General features: G+C 48.6%; 1 protein-coding gene across 15 annotated transcripts in view; it reads right to left on the bottom strand.

Moving 5' to 3' along the window:
• The window catches only part of LOC134457044 (membrane-associated guanylate kinase, WW and PDZ domain-containing protein 1-like), a 230,339-nt gene that overhangs the window by 38,643 nt on the left and 174,196 nt on the right, over positions 1-17,500 (bottom strand). For 14 of the 15 annotated variants that reach the window (XM_063208788.1, XM_063208789.1, XM_063208797.1 and 11 more), the window contains 2 exons: positions 11,746-11,780; positions 5,877-6,207 (listed from right to left, as the gene is read on the bottom strand). In XM_063208788.1, the coding sequence (XP_063064858.1) occupies positions 5,877-6,207; positions 11,746-11,780 (366 nt within the window). The remainder of the gene's footprint in view (positions 1-5,876; positions 6,208-11,745; positions 11,781-17,500) is intronic. The other variant, XM_063208785.1, reaches the window with a different exon arrangement.

Here is a 17,500-nt window from a genome sequence, read left to right as displayed (position 1 = left end):
AAGATGAGGAGGGGGAGGAAGAGGAGGATGATGATGATGAGGATGAGGATGATGAGGAGGAGGAGGAGGAGGGGGATGAGGAGGAGGAGGAGGAGGAAGATGAGGTAGAGGAGGATGAGAAGGAAGAGGAGGAGGGGGAGGATGTCAGAATGTCAGAGTGATGATGGAAGAAGAGAGGTTAGGGGAGGTGAAGGTGGAAGAGGAGAATATGATGTAAAGCACTGATTCTTAACCGAACAGAGCCCGATGTTGGCTATGTTTGAAAAACAATTCTTGGGCTTGGGAGTACGGAGCTCCGACTGACAGCTTGGACAATACCCGCGCCCACGAATATGTGCGACCTCTGAGCGGACACCCCCAGGCCGGCTATTGGGAGGGCGAGCAGAACTGAGGAGGCGCGAGGGCGGAATCCTGGATAAAACGAAGATAGGGGGAGATCTGATTTGGAGCAGGTGAGCGGGGAATAAATGCGGTGTAGATACTGCAATTGAAGGGCGAACCAGCTGTCATTGCACTTACAAATCGACGTCGAATGATGGCTGAGCCGAGATAGAAAATCAGGTGGGTAGGTAGGCGTGTCTTAACGCGTAGAAAATAGACAAATGACACGACAATTAGGGAATAGGCAGGTGTTAATTTCGACCTGTCAAATTTCATTACGCTTCTCCCGATCTTTCGTTTTTAACAAAACGTGCATTTGAATATTTTTTTAGTGCGCACACGTGTAGAGGTTTGGGGTGGGGCTGAGGTTTGGATACTTGTCTTAGGCACAGGTAAAGGGAGCCTTAAGAAAAATAGGATAAGAACCACCCTTAATTTTCCTCAGGATTAAAAAATGATTATGATGAAATGATCTACAACAGTACTATACTACTCTACTACTGATGGAAAGGGTTGATGAAGAGAAGGATGAAGGAGGAGGGCAGGGCAGGACAAGGAGGAGCAGCATGGACTGGGAGAAAGGAGACAAAGAATGTGATGCAAGGTAATGAGGAATGAGGTAGTAATGAGGAGAGGAGGAGAGAAGAACAAGACGACGGGGGAGGAAAAGGAGGAGAAGAGGAGAGGAGAACAAGATGAAGGATGAGGAAAAGGAGGAGGAGAGGAGAGGAGAACAAGATGAAGGATGAGGGAAATGAGGCAAGAGGATGATGAAGGTGGTGATGAAGAGGAGAGGCTAGAAGGTGGTGACATCAGCCCAGCTGAGAGGATAGTTATCAGCTGAAACCCTGTAATCCTATTATCACCTATTAACCTAGTACAACAGCCAACCTCAACTACGCTCATTATTACACAGACGCGCACGCTCTCTCTCTCTCTCTCTCTCTCTCTCTCTCTCTCTCTCTCTCTCTCTCTCTCTCTCTCTCTCTCTCTCTCTCTCTCTCTCTCTCTCTCTCTCTCTCTCTCTCTCTCTCTCACACACACACACACACACACACACACACACACACACACACACACACACACACACACACACACACACATCCCTATACCGTACAAACATACACACATGAACATAAAGTACAAAGAAAATACTCCATGACTACACCCATGAATACACCGCCCGCCGCCACCCACCCCCAGCCACACACAAACACACGTGTGCGTGTCACACACACATGAACACACATCATAAAAACGGACAAACTTCATGAAAGGAGCCTCGTTTCATCCTTTTCCTCATTACTGATTTCTCTGACATTTCACTTCAAAATACATCATAGACACAAACACACACACACACACACACACACACACACACACACACACACACACACACACACACACACACACACACACACACACACACACACACACACACACACACACACACACACACACACACACACACCAGTGAGCACGCAGACAAGCCAGCACTCATGTTTCCGTGCACAGTTGGTTGCCCAGATTGCTGCTGAGATGTTTCTCAGTGTTAACACTGCAATACTGTAGACACACACACACACACACACACACACATACACATACAAACACACACACACACACACACACACACACACACACACACACACACACACACACACACACACACACACACACACACACACACACACACACACACACACACACACACACACACACACACACACACACACACACACACACACAGAGCGCTTGTGTCCATCAAGACCTCGGTAAGAGCTCCATCTACAGCCTGGCTGACAGCACTAAACATTGGGGCTGACAGTACAGTAAGACTGCAGGCATCTTCCACAAACAAAAACGAAAACCACAGCCAAAACCAGCCCTCGTAAAACTGCATATCTTGTCTTAACACATACGTAAATACTGAGGGAAATCCCGACATGCATTAAATATGTTTAAATAAGGATATGTTACTAAGCTGTCAGTGTTGACTCAACAGTGTAACAAAATGCATCATTATGTTCTGACACTTGGGCTAGGAATGTGCACTGTATGTAAGTATGGCATCTAGTTATGGGCAGATGTGCATGTGGTACAAAAAGGAAAGCTAAATTAACTGTCATCTCAAATAAAATAAAAAACAAATAGCATTTTCATCTTTTCTTTGTTTTGTGTTTTTTTTTTTAATTCTGGGACACACGATCAAAGGGCAGCGTGACAGTAAAAATGGGAAAGTGGGACACGCGTTGGAGGCACCAAAAAGCTCCGCAGAGGGCAAAGGAAGAGGAGGAGAGGAGAGACTGCACAGTCGCAGCCCAGCTTGCAGTGGCAATATGGAGCCGGCATGCTCACGCTCACTCATCTCCAGTTTAACACCTGTCCACCTGCAAACCAGCCAAATACTCTCAATTATGAAATTGTGTGGTAGATTTTGGAAACCAAGAGGATCATTTTCTTTTAAATGGATGAATTTGCTATTTATCGATGAGGTCTCTGGTAATGTATTCGCTATCAGTGCCCATTCCAAATGATTGAATCCTAACCTGAAATCTCATTGAACACCACACAAATATCCTAGGAACACTCTTACTCAGTGGCTGGTAACACATAGCATCACAATTTAACACTTTATTTATTGCTCTGCCTTTGGGTTTGTGTTAGGATTAGGGGTAAGCAGAGGACAACCTCAGTACAAGCATGTTACATATTGCTATGCTGTTACATATTGCTTGTACGTGTAAAAGGACTTGGAAAATAAGTATTCCTAATGTTCTATGGGTGTTGTTGAGATGTTAGTCACGCAGAATGATCCAAAGAGGGGGGGTTTAATTTCCTTTTTCACAGTGAGGTGATTTAGCCTCTGCCCTTATATGGACAGCTGTGTCTTCCATCCTCACTGGCCCTCTAAGAAACGAGGCCATACTGTATGCTTACTACTGTACACTAGACCACGCCGATGACCATAATCCTTCAGCCAGAGGGATTAACACACATATCCACCAACTGTATAACAGAGTATAACAGACAAAGTACCAACAGTAATATGGGGGGTGTTGGGTGGGTGTGTGTGTGTGTGTGTGTGTGTGTGTGTGTGTGTGTGTGTGTGTGTGTGTGTGTGTGTGTGTGTGTGTGTGTGTGTGTGTGTGTGTGTGTGTGTGTGTGTGTGTGTGTGTGTGTGTGTGTGTGTGTGTGTGTGTGTGTGTGTTTGTGTTTGTGCGGGTGCGTGCATGTGTGCGTGTGTGCACACGTGGATATGTGTGCGTGCATATGCATAAGTGTGTGCATGTGTGTACGTATGTATGCATGTGTCAGCCACAAAAATCAACTCTATCCTGGCTTGTAATTATAATTAAGAACAGTGATGGAGCCCTGCACTGCAAGGCACGCTGAGCTCACAACTGGCCTATAGAAACGAGCCCAGAGTAATGGATCAACGAGCGACGAGCTTTGAGCAATGGATCTCAAGAAGCTTAATTAAAAATCCCAACCCGTCAATCACAGCCAGACTTAAAAGGCTGTCCAAAAAGTGTGTGTGTGTGTGTGTGTGTGTGTGTGTGTGTGTGTGTGTGTGTGTGTGTGTGTGTGTGTGTGTGTGTGTGTGTGTGTGTGTGTGTGTGTGTGTGTGTGTGTGTGTGTGAGTGAGGAGTTTTTCCCCTTTTCTTCGTTTTTTGCCTGTGTTGCAGCAAGAGCATAGAGACTGATTAAAGCGCACAAAGCCATTTAAGGCTTGCCGCAGACAGCACTAACTCACAGTGTCCAACTCGACGTCCTGATGCGGACGCTGACACAATCCATGCTAATTAAACGGAGGATGTCAAAGCGAGTCAGTTAATGGCAGTCTCCAGAAGTCCATCCATGATGGAGGGGGGTGTGTGCGTGTGCATGTGTGTGAGTGTGTATGTGTGTATATGTGTGTATGTCTGAGTGTGTGTATGTGTGTGTGTCTGTTGATGTGTGTGTGTCTGTGTGTGTGTGTGTGCATGTATTTTTGTGTTTTAGTTGTTTATTCTAGGATGGGGTGAACGTCTGTGACTTCTGCATGTGGAGATGAGCTGACTGGCTGCCACATTTATAGAATGAGACTGACAAAAACGGCAATCAATATCTCCATCAGGAGCTAACCGAGTGGGTCCTTGACCCAGAAGACAAGAGCTCGTAAAAAAACACTCCCTGATTACACACACTCTGAATGTGGGACGTGCCTAGTTAAAAGGGCCAGCCTACTTCAAAGGTTCAGCCACAGCAGATGAGGCCTGCTGCTCTATGATGTGTGTGCACCTGGGCTTCTCTCGTGTGTGTGTGTGTGTGTGTGTGTGTGTGTGTGTGTGTGTGTGTGTGTGTGTGTGTGTGTGTGTGTGTGTGTGTGTGTGTGTGTGTGTGTGTGTGTGTGTGTGTGTGTGTGTGTGTGTGTGTGTGTGCGTGTGTGTGTGCGTGTGTGTGTGTGTGTGCGTGTGTGCGCGCGCACGTCTGTATATTCCATGTTGGCTTCGAAGCTGCTATGTGCTTGTACTGGCATCTGCTTCCCTGAGTGTTCATAAAAATCACAACTTCTGTATTCAGTCACAGTCAAAAACTTTGCACAAGCATCCAAGCCCGGCGGCACACAAAAAACGCATACACACACGGGCTCACACAAACGCTGTCACACACACACACACACACACACACACACACACACACATACACACATGGTTGTACATGTCTATTTGCATGTACAAAATGCTGTAACGCCATCTGTTGCTGCCAGGCTAATTAAAAAGCGTGAACACAGGAGTGTACATTCTCAAGTATGTTTCCATATTGGAGTTGCTTGCCTATCACATACATCTGTTTAAAGTCTGTGTGTGTAGGAGTGTGTGTGTATAAATACTGTGTGTCCTTCTGTGAGCGGTCACTTGTCCTTGTGGTTTTCTCCCTGACCTTGGCACCAATTCAATTGTTTGTGACCCCCTTTTGTGAACGTGTTTGTGGACTGTGAAATTAAGGGTTGATTGTGTATGTCTTTGTGTGGCAGAGAAAGTGTGTGTACTATGTGTCTGTGTGTTTGAGAGACTTGCACTGTCCCCCATTCACACTCACGTCCACACACTAGTGGCCTCTGTCAGACAGAGCGGGGCTTGAACCTGCAACGTTCTGATTGCCAAACAGCCTCCTCTACCAACTGAGCCACCACTGCCCCTTTTAGATATGAGAGTGTGTGCATGCTAAGGTCAACATGTCTGTAAGTAGAGTGTGTGTTAGTAGGTATTTGTGTGTAAGCAAGCATACATGTGTGTGCCAAAGTATGTGTATACAGTCTGTATGCGTTTGTTTGTGTGCGTGTTTGCATCTCTGGAGTGTGTGTGTGTGTGTGTGTGTGTGTGTGTGTGTGTGTGTGTGTGTGTGAGTGTGTGAGTGTGTGTGCATGTTTGTGTGCGTACATGTGTGTGTTTCTGTGTGTGCGTGTGCGTGTGTCGTATGCACAAGTACGTCTGCACCAGATGACTTACTGCGGCTCTCGTACATGCTCCGGGACTGGGCCCAGATCTTGAAGGGGTCGGGCTTCTTCTGTAGCGTGGCGGTGGCGTCGGGCGGCAGGGGCAGGGGCAGGGGCGCCGAGGGGTCGTGGGGGTGGGGCGGCAGGCTGGGCAGCGGCTGGTTGGGCGGCGGCGGCACCACGGGCGCCGGGTGCTGCTGCTGGGAGGCCACCACGGCGTCTGGGGGCAGGCCGCCGGGCACGCAGGGCACCGCCCGCAGGGGGCTGTCGGTGTGGTGCGCACTGCGCTGGCTGCAGGCGCTGTGCTGCGAACTGCCCCCCTGGCTGTCCTTACGCTCCAGCTGCTGTGGGGTGGGGTGGGGGAGGGAGAGGGATTAGTCATTACAATAATACCTTTAATTGTATAGCACAATTAATACAAACATTAAGCTCAATGGCGAGGGAAGGGGAGAGAGAGAGAGAGAGAGAGAGAGAGAGAGAGAGAGAGAGAGAGAGACGGAGAGAGAGAGAGAGAGAGAGAGAGACACAGAGAGAGAGAGAGAGAGAGAGAGAGAGAGAGAGAGAGAGAGAGAGAGAAAGAAAGAAATAATCAAATGAAAGGAAGAACAGCAGAGAGGAGAGTGACAGAGAAAAAGATTCTGAGACGTTATGAAATTTGAAGAAAAGATTCAAGAGTGACAGAGCATGCAGACAGAAGTGAAGTCAAGAAGGATGTGATGAGGAGGACACAAAGGGACAGAGGGAGAGACACAGAGGCATGAAGAGCGAAGAGAGAGAATGAGTGAGACAAGGAACAGAGAAGGAGATGGACGGCGTGAATGAGCCAGAGTTGAAAAGAGAAAGAGATGGCAACAAAGGAGAATAGCTCTCATTTCATACTTTCAAACCACATTCAAATACAACTCACATTTGACCATAAACAAACACCACTTAAACACACATCAATCAGGAAGCATGACATGTTGGTAAAAGGTGTACAGATGAATAAAATGTGTTCGGGGTAAGATGAAAGTTTAGAAAACGATAGAATATCACAGTAAATACTGTGGCGCTACACAGTGAGTCCAAAGGAAGTGACGGCTGAATAGTTTGTATTCTGAGGGCAAGGACGGTGTTAAAGAAAGAATGGAAGTGTGGAGTGAGTGAACGAGTGAGCGGGGGAGGGAAGGAGGGGAAGGGTGGGCTTCAGGAAGGAGTAGGAGGCAGGACGAAGAGGACAAAAGGGGAGAAGTGCGGAGGAGAGAAGAAGAGAGGAGAGAAACGAAGGACAGGTGAGTAAGCCTGCAGAATGGTGAAGGAGTATAAAAAGGATTGAAACACACAAGGTCAGTCAGTGTGTGGAGAGAAAGTGCCGTATTCCTCTGTGTGTGTGTGTGTGTGTGTGTGTGTGTGTGTGTGTGTGTGTGTGTGTGTGTGTGTGTGTGTGTGTGTGTGTGCGCGCGTGCGTGCGTGTGTGTGTGCGTATGTGTGTTAGCATTCTTTTTAGTGAATGTGTTGTGCGTAATGTATGTGTGTGCGTCAGTGTGTGCACTGGATGACGCAGGAATGTGGATGTCACAGATGTGCAGTAGAAAAGAAGGTATTATGCTTTAGTGGCGTGTCAGTCAAACAACTAAACAACACACACACTCACACACATTCACACGCGCGCGAACACACACACACATGTGCGCGAACACACATACACACACACACACAAACCTTCACACCAGCAAGCATGCACGCACACATGAACACACGCACGCACGCACACACACGCAAACCAGCACGCACGCACGCACTCACGCACTCACGCACACAAGCGCGCACACACGCACGCACGCACGCACGCACGCACGCACGCACGCACGCACGCACGCACGCACGCACACACACACACACACACACACACACACACACACACACACACACACACACACACAGGCACAGTTGAGTCACTTTTCTGTTTAGATAGCAATATTCTGATTAGTCTTCAGGATATTCCTCCTCAAGCCCACACAAGGCCTGGGGCTGGAAGCACGCACACACACCATACACATCATACACACACCACACACACACACACACACACTCAATGCACGCGCACTTTATCATGCATACATGAACAGACACACAGCTCACTAAAACATGCATTCTTACCACACACACGCACGCACGCACGCACGCACGCACGCACGCACGCACGCACGCACACACACACACACACACACACACACACACACACACACACACACACGCACACATGAGCACACATCCACCATTAAGCACACAAACACGCACATATGAATTCACATACTAAAACATGCAAACATGCTAAAGGAAGCACTAACTCAGGGTGACATCACTGACCCCACGTGACCTCTCCCCTCAGGTAGTCACATGATCAGTCGCTAGCCACAGTTCCACCAGCTAGACAATCACACACGGACACGCATAAACACATAGACACAGACACACACACACACACACACACTCACAAACAGAAACTCTCTCTCTCTCTCTCTCTCTCTCTCTCTCTCTCTCTCTCTCTCTCTCTCTCTCCCTCTCTCTCTCTCTCATTAGAGCTGATGTAACAATGTTGGGCCACATCATATAAAATGGGACTGGAGTATTGTGCTGGGCGCAGCAGAACAGAATCCCTACACGATCCCATAACAGTTACTGCCAGGACATACACTATTGCTCAAATCCCCCCTCTCCCCCTCTTCTCGTATCTCACCTCATATCTGAACTAGACTAAACAGCTTGTCTGGACCACATGTCTCTATCTACCAGCGTTAACGCATTGTTGTGGGCTTGTTATTGTCAGTTGTAATATGGTAGTCTAACGGTGGGACATGACCTGGGTTCGACTCGAGTCATTTGTCGATCCTTCCCCATCTCTCTGCCCACACTCACTTCCTGTCATAATCTCCACTTTCCTATTAATAAAGGCACAAAAGCCACTAAAATATATCTCAAATCCTTCGAGGATTACCACACAAATATGTGATTAAAATTTTGCTAAAAATTTGAGTTCTCCTTAAGATGTCATGAGGACTTTGTGAGATTTTTAACACAGATTTCTATGGGAGCTGTGGAGTGTTTGAGTAAAATTCTAGAACTGGGGGAAAATCCTTACCCCTCAAAGGGAGAAAGAATGTCTCTGTTATGTAACGTAGTCATCGTGAAGTGAAGCGTTTGGCGAACCACAGGTGGAACAGTGAGCGCTAAGAGGCAACCCACTCGTCTAGACACCCCTCCCCGTGACACCCCTAGCGCTTACTAAAACAGGCAATTGACTCGTCTCTGACACTCTGAAACACCTATCATTTTCTTACTTCCACGACGTGTACTTGTAATGACTACATTGCTTTGTTCAGCTTGTCTTGAAATTAAACACTGAAACACTTGATAAACTTAAATAGTGGTCAGCTTATCTTAAGTGCGCAGATTAGGTCTTTGAGGTGAAAAAATATGCCACTAGTATTGATGACTTCTGGTGCGAATGATTTGCACAAGTTGTCTAAGAGATGTGCGCTCTGTGGCGATTGGCTGCTGTGTTACCCTGTGCTGAGCTGTGCTATGTTGTGCTGTGCTGTGCTGTGCAATTCTGTGCTGTGTTGTGTTGTGCTATTCTGTGCTGTGCTGTGCTGTGCTGTGCTGTGCTGTGCTGTGCTGTGCTGTGCTGTGCTGTGCTGTGCTGTGCTGTGCTGTGCTTGGTGTGCTGTGCTGTGCTGTGTTGCCTGGTGCTGCCCTGCGCTGTGTGTTTTACTGTGCTGTGCTGTGCTGTGCTGTGCTGTGCTGTGTGGTGTGTTACTATGCTGTGTAATGCTATACCAAACTGTGTCTGTGCTGTGCTGTGCTGTACTGAGCTGTGTGGTTTTATGCTGCAATGAACTGTGTTGTGCCTGCGCTGCGATGAGCTGTAATGTGCTGTATTGTGCTATGCTGTGACATGCTGTACTGTGCTGCATTGGTTTACTGTGCTGTGCTATACTGAAGTGTGTGTGTATTATGCTGTGCTGTGTGTGGTGGTATGCTGTGCTGTGGTATGCTGTGCTGTGGTGTAGGTCTACTGAGCTCTGTCTGTATCATGTTGTGCTGTGCTATATTGTGGTGCAACATAATACATCACACTATAGTACACAGCATAATACCGCACATATTATGCTGTACTGTAGTGTGATGTATTATGTTGTGTTATGCTATCTACTGTACTGTGTGCAGTGCTAGAGCATGCTCTCCTCTCCTCTCTCCCGCTGCCCGACCGGTCGGTGGGTCATTACTGTGTTGAGCTGTGCTCTGCTCTGCCCTGAGCTGGTGCCGTGCCCTTCGGCCTCCCCTCGGCCCGCCTGCCATAATAATTGGAGAAGAGGCCGCTCTCCCCTGACCCACAACCACCACCCCACCTCCTCCCCCTTCTCCGACACACAGCAGCCAACCCAGCCAACCCCCCCCGACCCCCCCCCCCCCCCCCCCCCACCAGTCGTCCCCTCCCTCCCTCTCTCCCTTCAGTCTTAACGATTCTTCCTTTCCTTTCAGCTTCCAGCTTTCAGCTTTCAGCTCTCCTTCTCCTATTCTTTCTGCCCCATGTATTTTTCTTTATCTCTCTCTCTTTGGCTCTCTCTCCTTCTCTTTCTTCCTTACAATCCCACCCCCTCCCCTTTTAGCTCTGGCCCTCCAAGCCGTTTGCCAGCAGCTGGTCAGCATTGGAGCCTCCATCAGACCAGGCCAGCGCAGGCCAGGCGGCGTTCATTAATCAGTGCTGGGGAGATGGACTGGGGCAGCAGAGACAAATGGAGGGAAGATGGATTAAGCCGTCAGTACGTCCGTCTGTCCGTCCGTCCGTCCGTCCATCCATCTCCTAGCCCAGCCTGGTCCAGCCACACAACTCACATGCTCTTTAAATAACCAGGATCAGACCTACATACGGATCACGGCCACTCTCTCTGGTGTATACACAGCCACAGCCACAGCCACAGACAGACATAGACACAGACACAGACATAGACATAGACATAGACATAGACATAGACACAGACAGACAGAGAGACAGACAGACAGACAGACAAACACACACACACACACACACAAACACACACACACACACACACACGCACACATATGCGCCCGTACCTGCACGCACACACGCACACACACGCACACACGCACACACACACACAGATAGAGTGAGAGAGGAGGATTGAGTGACAGGCAGAGTTGAGATGACAGGAGAAGAGAATGCACCGGACTTCAGAAGAAAAGGAAAGTAAGAGAAGAGAAAAACTGAGAGAAGACCATAAAAAATGTCAGATGAAAGCGTCCAGACAGGAATGAGAAAGATGGGATGAGTACAGAAAGAGAGTGAGAGAGAGAGAGAGAGAGAGAGAGAGAGAGAGAGAGAGAGAGAGAGAGAGAGAGAGAGAGAGAGAGAGAGAGAGAGAGCACTTCAGAAAGAAGTGGGAAAGTGGAGGTAACTTATGAAAAAGATGGCATGAGTACAGACACAGAGAGAACACACTGAAGTGTGAGGAAAAGATGGGGGGAGTGTGGAAAGAGCAAGAAAACACTAAAGAAAGAGGGGGCAAAGACTAGGCAAAACTAGGTATAAAAAAACAAAGACAGACAGCACACAACAGAAGCAGAGGCAAAGAAAGACTTAAAAAAAGTGGGCACCCCATAACAGTGATGAGTGCAGACAGGGAGAGACAGCAGCACACTAAAGAATAAGCAGTGAGAAATAAAGACAAAGGGAAACAAAACAATGAGGTACACGTACAGCACTCCCCACCAGGGATGAGTGGAGAAAGAGAGGGAGAAAGGGAACTCTAATGAAAGAAAGCAGGGGCAAAGAAAGGAGAATAACAAACAAACAACCAAAAGTGGGGTAGCCTACTCACCACCAGTTTGGGGCTCCTCTTGGCGGGCACCACTCCTGTGAAACAGCGGCAGATGGAGAGAGACAGCATTAAGGACCGGCCGACAGCGTGGGGACACCACAGCAAAAGTAGAGACAGACAGACTTACAGTCCCCCCAAAAAATTAAGGGGACGGGGGGAAAAGAGGGAGAACAAAGGCTAAAAAGGGAAAAAAAAAAAAAAAGAATGAATGCACTGCCTTCCTCCGTTGCGACCTGCAGAGCCACCGATAAATCCCGCTCTCTGTGTCCAGCGTGAAAAAACACATCAGCTAGTCCTCCTCTCCTTCTCCTCTCCCTCCTTCTCTCCTCTCTTCTCTGCTATTCCTGTGTGCCTGGGTCTGTAGGCTGGACACGGTAACAGCAGGGCAGTGTGGGCTTGTGTCTGCAGTAACCTAATGATGCTGCCTGCCTGCCTGCCTGCCTGCCTGCCTGCCTGGCTGGCTGCAGAGCCGAGTCTTCCCAAGCTTACAGCCCTGCACAGCCTCACATCCCCTCAGTCCAGTGGCGAGAAAGAGAGAGAGAAGAGAGAAAAAAAGATGAGAGAGAGGGAGAGAGAGATAGAGAGAGAGAGAGAGAGAGAGAGAGAGAGAGAGAGAGAGAGAGAGAGAGAGAGAGAGAGAGAAAGCAGAGCAGGTTTTTCAGCTGCTGTGGAGCGCAGCGTGTGTGAAGTGTGCCGTTCCGTTCCACAGGAAGAAGTGATGGGGAGAGAGAGGGATGAGGAGAGGAGAGAGATGGGAGAAAGAGAAAGATGGAGAGATAGAGAAGGATGGGGGAGACAGACGAGAGAGAGAAAAAAGAGAGAGAGAGAGAGAGAGATAGAAAGAGAGAAAGCGTAGCGAGCGAACGAACGAAAGAGTGCTAGTCTTGACGGCAGGCGTGTGTCTCTCTCCCCGCCTGAAAGCATCTAACTCCACTCGGCACCAGTCAGCGCGATCAGCGAGAGAGAGCAAACACACACACACACACACATGCAGTGCACATACACACTACACACACACACCCCACTGCCTGCTCCTGCGCTCAGGGAGATCGCACATTTAAAAAGGCAGCTCCGCGCTCTCTTTCTCTCTCCCTCCCCCTTCCCTCACTCTCTCTCTCTCTCTCTCGATCTCTCTCTCCCTCTCCTTCTCCTCTTCTCTCACCATCCCCCTGCTGCACTGTGGATTGCTCACACTCCCACCCCCCTCCTCTTCTCTGACTCTCCTTCTTACCATCTCCACACCAACACACACACACTCACACACACACACACACACACACACACACACACACACACACAACACACGCACACACACACACACACACACACACACACACACACACACACACACACACACACACACACACACACACACACACACACACACACACTTCCTAATCTTAACACCTGAATTTCCCTCACTAAAGGAAAAAAAACCCTGTGCATGCTTCTTTGTGTAGGTAAAAAGGGGGGGCTGGTATGAATGAGGAGACAGAATGTAAGGCATAAATAAGAGGCAGTCAGTCAGTCAGTGCCATCCTCCCTACTGCACTACAACAACTACTACAACAGTAGCAGCAGGTGGATGAGGGGAAGCTAGCAAGGATGTACCTGCAGCTCAAACCTGTCTATGCCAATGCATGCATACTCATCAAAATGCACGTAAACACACACACGCGCGCACGTGCGCACGCACGCACGCACGCACGCACACCGCACGTGCGCGCACACGCACACACACACACACACACACACACACACACACACACACACACACACACACACACACACACACACACACACACACACACACACACACACACACACAGATATGTCGTCTTACACCACCACCCCTGACCCCTCTCTCTTTCTCTTTCTCTCACTCTCACTCTTTTTAACTGGTTCAGGGAGCCTTTGGGAGGGTTTGGGGAGGGTTCCTCAGAATCCCTTTTCATTAGCGTCCTTAAATACAGTGCCAAATTCAAGAGGGAGGTCTGTCTGGTCAATTTCCTACTAGGGGTGGCAAAGTTGGCCATTTGTTGGCTGATCCGCAAGAAGAAAATGTTGAACCTTGACTCATTAGACCCCTTGGAGAGTTTTTTTGGACTGGTCAAAAGTCGTATCAAGGTTGAGTTCATGTACTACCATTTGGTCAATTATGTAGGAACATTTACAAGCATTTGGTGTGTGTGGGGTTTGCTGTGTCAGGTTGGGGAGAGTGGGGAGCTGAGTATGAGTATATGGGGGGGTGTAATGGATGTATTGTGATAATGTACTACGCTCTCTCTCTCTCTCTCTCTCTCTCACACACACACACACACACACACACACACACACACACACACACACACACAGCCCTCACAGCCCAGCAGTGCCGTAGATATTCTGTATCCTCATCCACATATGATGGTGGTGGTGTGTGTGTGTGTGTGTGTGTGTGTGTGTGTGTGTGTGTGTGTGTGTGTATGTGTGTGTGTGTGTGTGTGTGTGTGTGTGTGTGTGTGTGTGTGTGTGTGTGTGTGTGTGTGTGTGTGTGTGTGTGTGTGTATGTGTATGTGTGTGTGTGACACGCGTGTGTGTGATGTTGACGTCTGGAGCCAGTGGAGCTGTGATATCTCCTGGCATTTTCTGCTGCATCTGACACTCCCTCTCCCCTATCCTCTCTCTCTCTCTCTCTCCGGTGAAGTCTGTCTCTGTCTCTGCCTCTGTCTCTGTACAGCAGGGCTCCCGAGGAGGCTGTTCTCCTCTCCACCACATGCTGCCTGTCAGGGCCGCTGTCAGCTTTTGCTGGGCCCAGGATAAAGTCATCTGAAAGGGCCCCCTATCCAACACATACAATGTAATAGAAACACAATTGTGGGCCCCCTCTCTACCTGGGCCTGGGACAAATGACCCCTTTGTCCCCCTGCTGTCGGCTTCCCTGCTGCCTGTACCGCATGCTACTGTAATTAGAGGCAAGTGCAGAACAAGACCCGGCTTTACGCTGCTTTGTTTTGCGCTACACTTTTCTAGTTTGCTGACAACTGGTGAAACAGACGCCGTCGACTTAATATGTGCGTGTGGGTTTTTTGTGTGTCAGTGTGTGTGTGTGTTTCTCAATGTGTGTGTGTGTGTGTGTGTGTGTGTGTGTGTGTGTGTGTGTGTGTGTGTGTGTGTGTGTGTGTGTGTGTGTGTGTATGTGAGTGTGTGTGCGTGTGTGTGTGTACATGTGTGAAGACTGTGTGTGTGTGTGTGTTTTTGTCAATGTGTGTGTGTGTGTGTGTGTTTGTGTGTGTGTGTGTGTGTGTGTGTGTGTGTGTGTGTGTGTGTGTGTGTGTGTGTGTGTGTGTGTGTGTGTGTGTGTGTGTGTGTGTGTGTGTGTGTGTGTGTGTGTGTGTGAAGTGAAGACAGTGAAAGGTTAAGAAACATATTCTACCTAGAGTGTGTTTGTGTGTGTGATAGTGACTGACTCAGAAGGCTAAGAAAGGTTATTTCACAGTGAAATAAAACAAGGCATTGATAAAGATAAAAACCTGAAGCGACTGTTTAAAATCTGACATTGGAAGATTTTTTTCACAGTAGTCTGTTTTTTCCCCCTGTAAACTGATATATCAGACTGCTGATGCCAGAGCTGGCTAGCTGTTGCGAGCCGGAGAACAGCCTTCAGCTTCCCCTAATTCTCCTTCTCCTCTGCTTCTCATTTTGGTTTTTGTCTGTCTGTGTCTTTCTCCCTCCGTCTATCTGTCTTCATTTTCTCTCTCTCTCTCTCTCTCTCTCTCTCTCTCTCTCTCTCTCTCTCTCTCTCTCTCTCTCTCTCTCACGCGTACATCCCCATTCTCTCTGTCTCATCCCCATTCTCTTGCTTCGTCTCCAAGTCCCTCACCATTCCTTGCTGCCTTCTGTCCTCCTCCTCAGCCACCCTATTATCTCTCTGTCTCATTGGTCTTCCTTTCCTCTCTGCCTCTCTCTGTCTCTCTCTCTCTCTGTCACCGTCTGTCTCTGTCTCTCCCTCTCTCTCTGTCTCTCTCTCTCTCTCTGGGGACCTGAGGGCTTTATTAGCCCTGCTCTTGCTACTCCGTACAGTTGCACACGTCAACAGCAGCTCAGCTGGGAATCCTCCCATCCTTCACACACACACACACACACACACACATACACACACACACACACACACACACACAGATGCACGCACGCACGCACGCACGCACGCACACACGCACGCACATGCACACACGCACACACGCACACACACACACACACACACACACACACGCACACGCACACGCACACGCACACGCACACGCACACGCACACACACACGCACATGCACACACACACACACCTCCCCCCAAAATGAGCGCTGGGACCAGAGTCATTACAGTGAGACAGAGCGGCGGCTACTAGGAGGAGAGTTAGCTGTTGAGTGATGCGAGACGGCCCTTTCGAACCCGGCACCGCTGCCGATAGATACTAGTGGCGCTGCTCTACTGATTGCCTGGCGTGTAGCGTATCTCGTCTTGTCTGACTGGCTGGCTGGCTGCGTTCTTTCCTGACGATGCCGCTCCTCACTGCTCTTCTCTTTTGCTCGGAGTTACTCTACTGCAAAACCCTTGAGTCATTAAATGTTAAAAACTTTCTGTTGCTGCAAAGGCGCTGCTCTCTTATACTTATACTCCACTCTCTACTCTCCCACTCTCACTTATTCACTACCTAACTCGGCCTCTGTCTCTGTCTCTCGCTCTCTCTGTCACTCTCTCCCTCTCTCTCTCTGGTAAACTCATATTCACATTCTCTTGCATTCCAGCAATGTACTTTTTTCCGTTCCAGTCTTCATCTGTCCGTCGTGCTCTGTAATGTTCACTTTCTGTCTCTATTTCTTTCTTTATTTCACGTTCTTTTTCTTTTTTCGTTCTGCTCTTTCCCTCCTCCTCTCTTTCTCTCCATCGGCTTCTCTCTGCTTTTCTGCCGTGCTTCTCTCTCTATCATTTTTGTTATGTGTGTGTATATATATACGTCATTCTCCCTCTCTCCCTCTCTTTCTCTCTCTCTCTCTCTCTCTCTCTCTCTCTCTCTCTCTCTCTCTCTTTCGCTCTCCGCTGTCTCTCTCACTATTTCTCTCTGCCTGTCTTGAACTCCCTCTCTCCCTCTCAGCCGTGTTGCAGCTCGCCACATTCTCTATTCTGTATGTGAGCCTCTCATCGCACGATATATAATTCATAGGCTTTCTCTTTAGCGAGACAATGTTGTGGAAGAGAGTGATGGGGCTTCAGATGGAATGCACGCACACACGCACACACACACACACACACACACACACACACACACACACACACACATATATACACACACATATACACACACACACACACAGTACATACACATGTAGGCACACACGCACACGTGCAAGCACGCACACACGCACAAACAACGAGGGAGCCATGGATGATGGTCAGTCCTCACAAGCTCCTCACATCAGGGGCAGACTACAAAACCCCAATGCCTCTTGGGACTGATTGTAGTCTTTTATTATTGTTCAAACAAAAATAAGAAAAAAAGCGGCACTGCTGCAGAAATACTCTGAACATGTGACCAGTGGAGAGTCAAATACACTGAACTTATGAACACAGAAGATTCCTCTTCCATGTAGAGACGCATGTTCCCGATTCGAGCATCACAAAAGTCATGCTCCAGTACACACACTTGCACTCAACACGCACACATGCATGCACACAGACAATAGGGAGCGATGCTGCATCCATGGCTGCAACCTCAATCC

Source organism: Engraulis encrasicolus, chromosome 10 (assembly GCF_034702125.1).
Source record: "Engraulis encrasicolus isolate BLACKSEA-1 chromosome 10, IST_EnEncr_1.0, whole genome shotgun sequence".
Taxonomy (NCBI): domain Eukaryota; kingdom Metazoa; phylum Chordata; class Actinopteri; order Clupeiformes; family Engraulidae; genus Engraulis; species Engraulis encrasicolus.
Note: the sequence above shows the minus strand (reverse complement) of the source record. Positions and strands in the feature narration are given on the sequence as shown.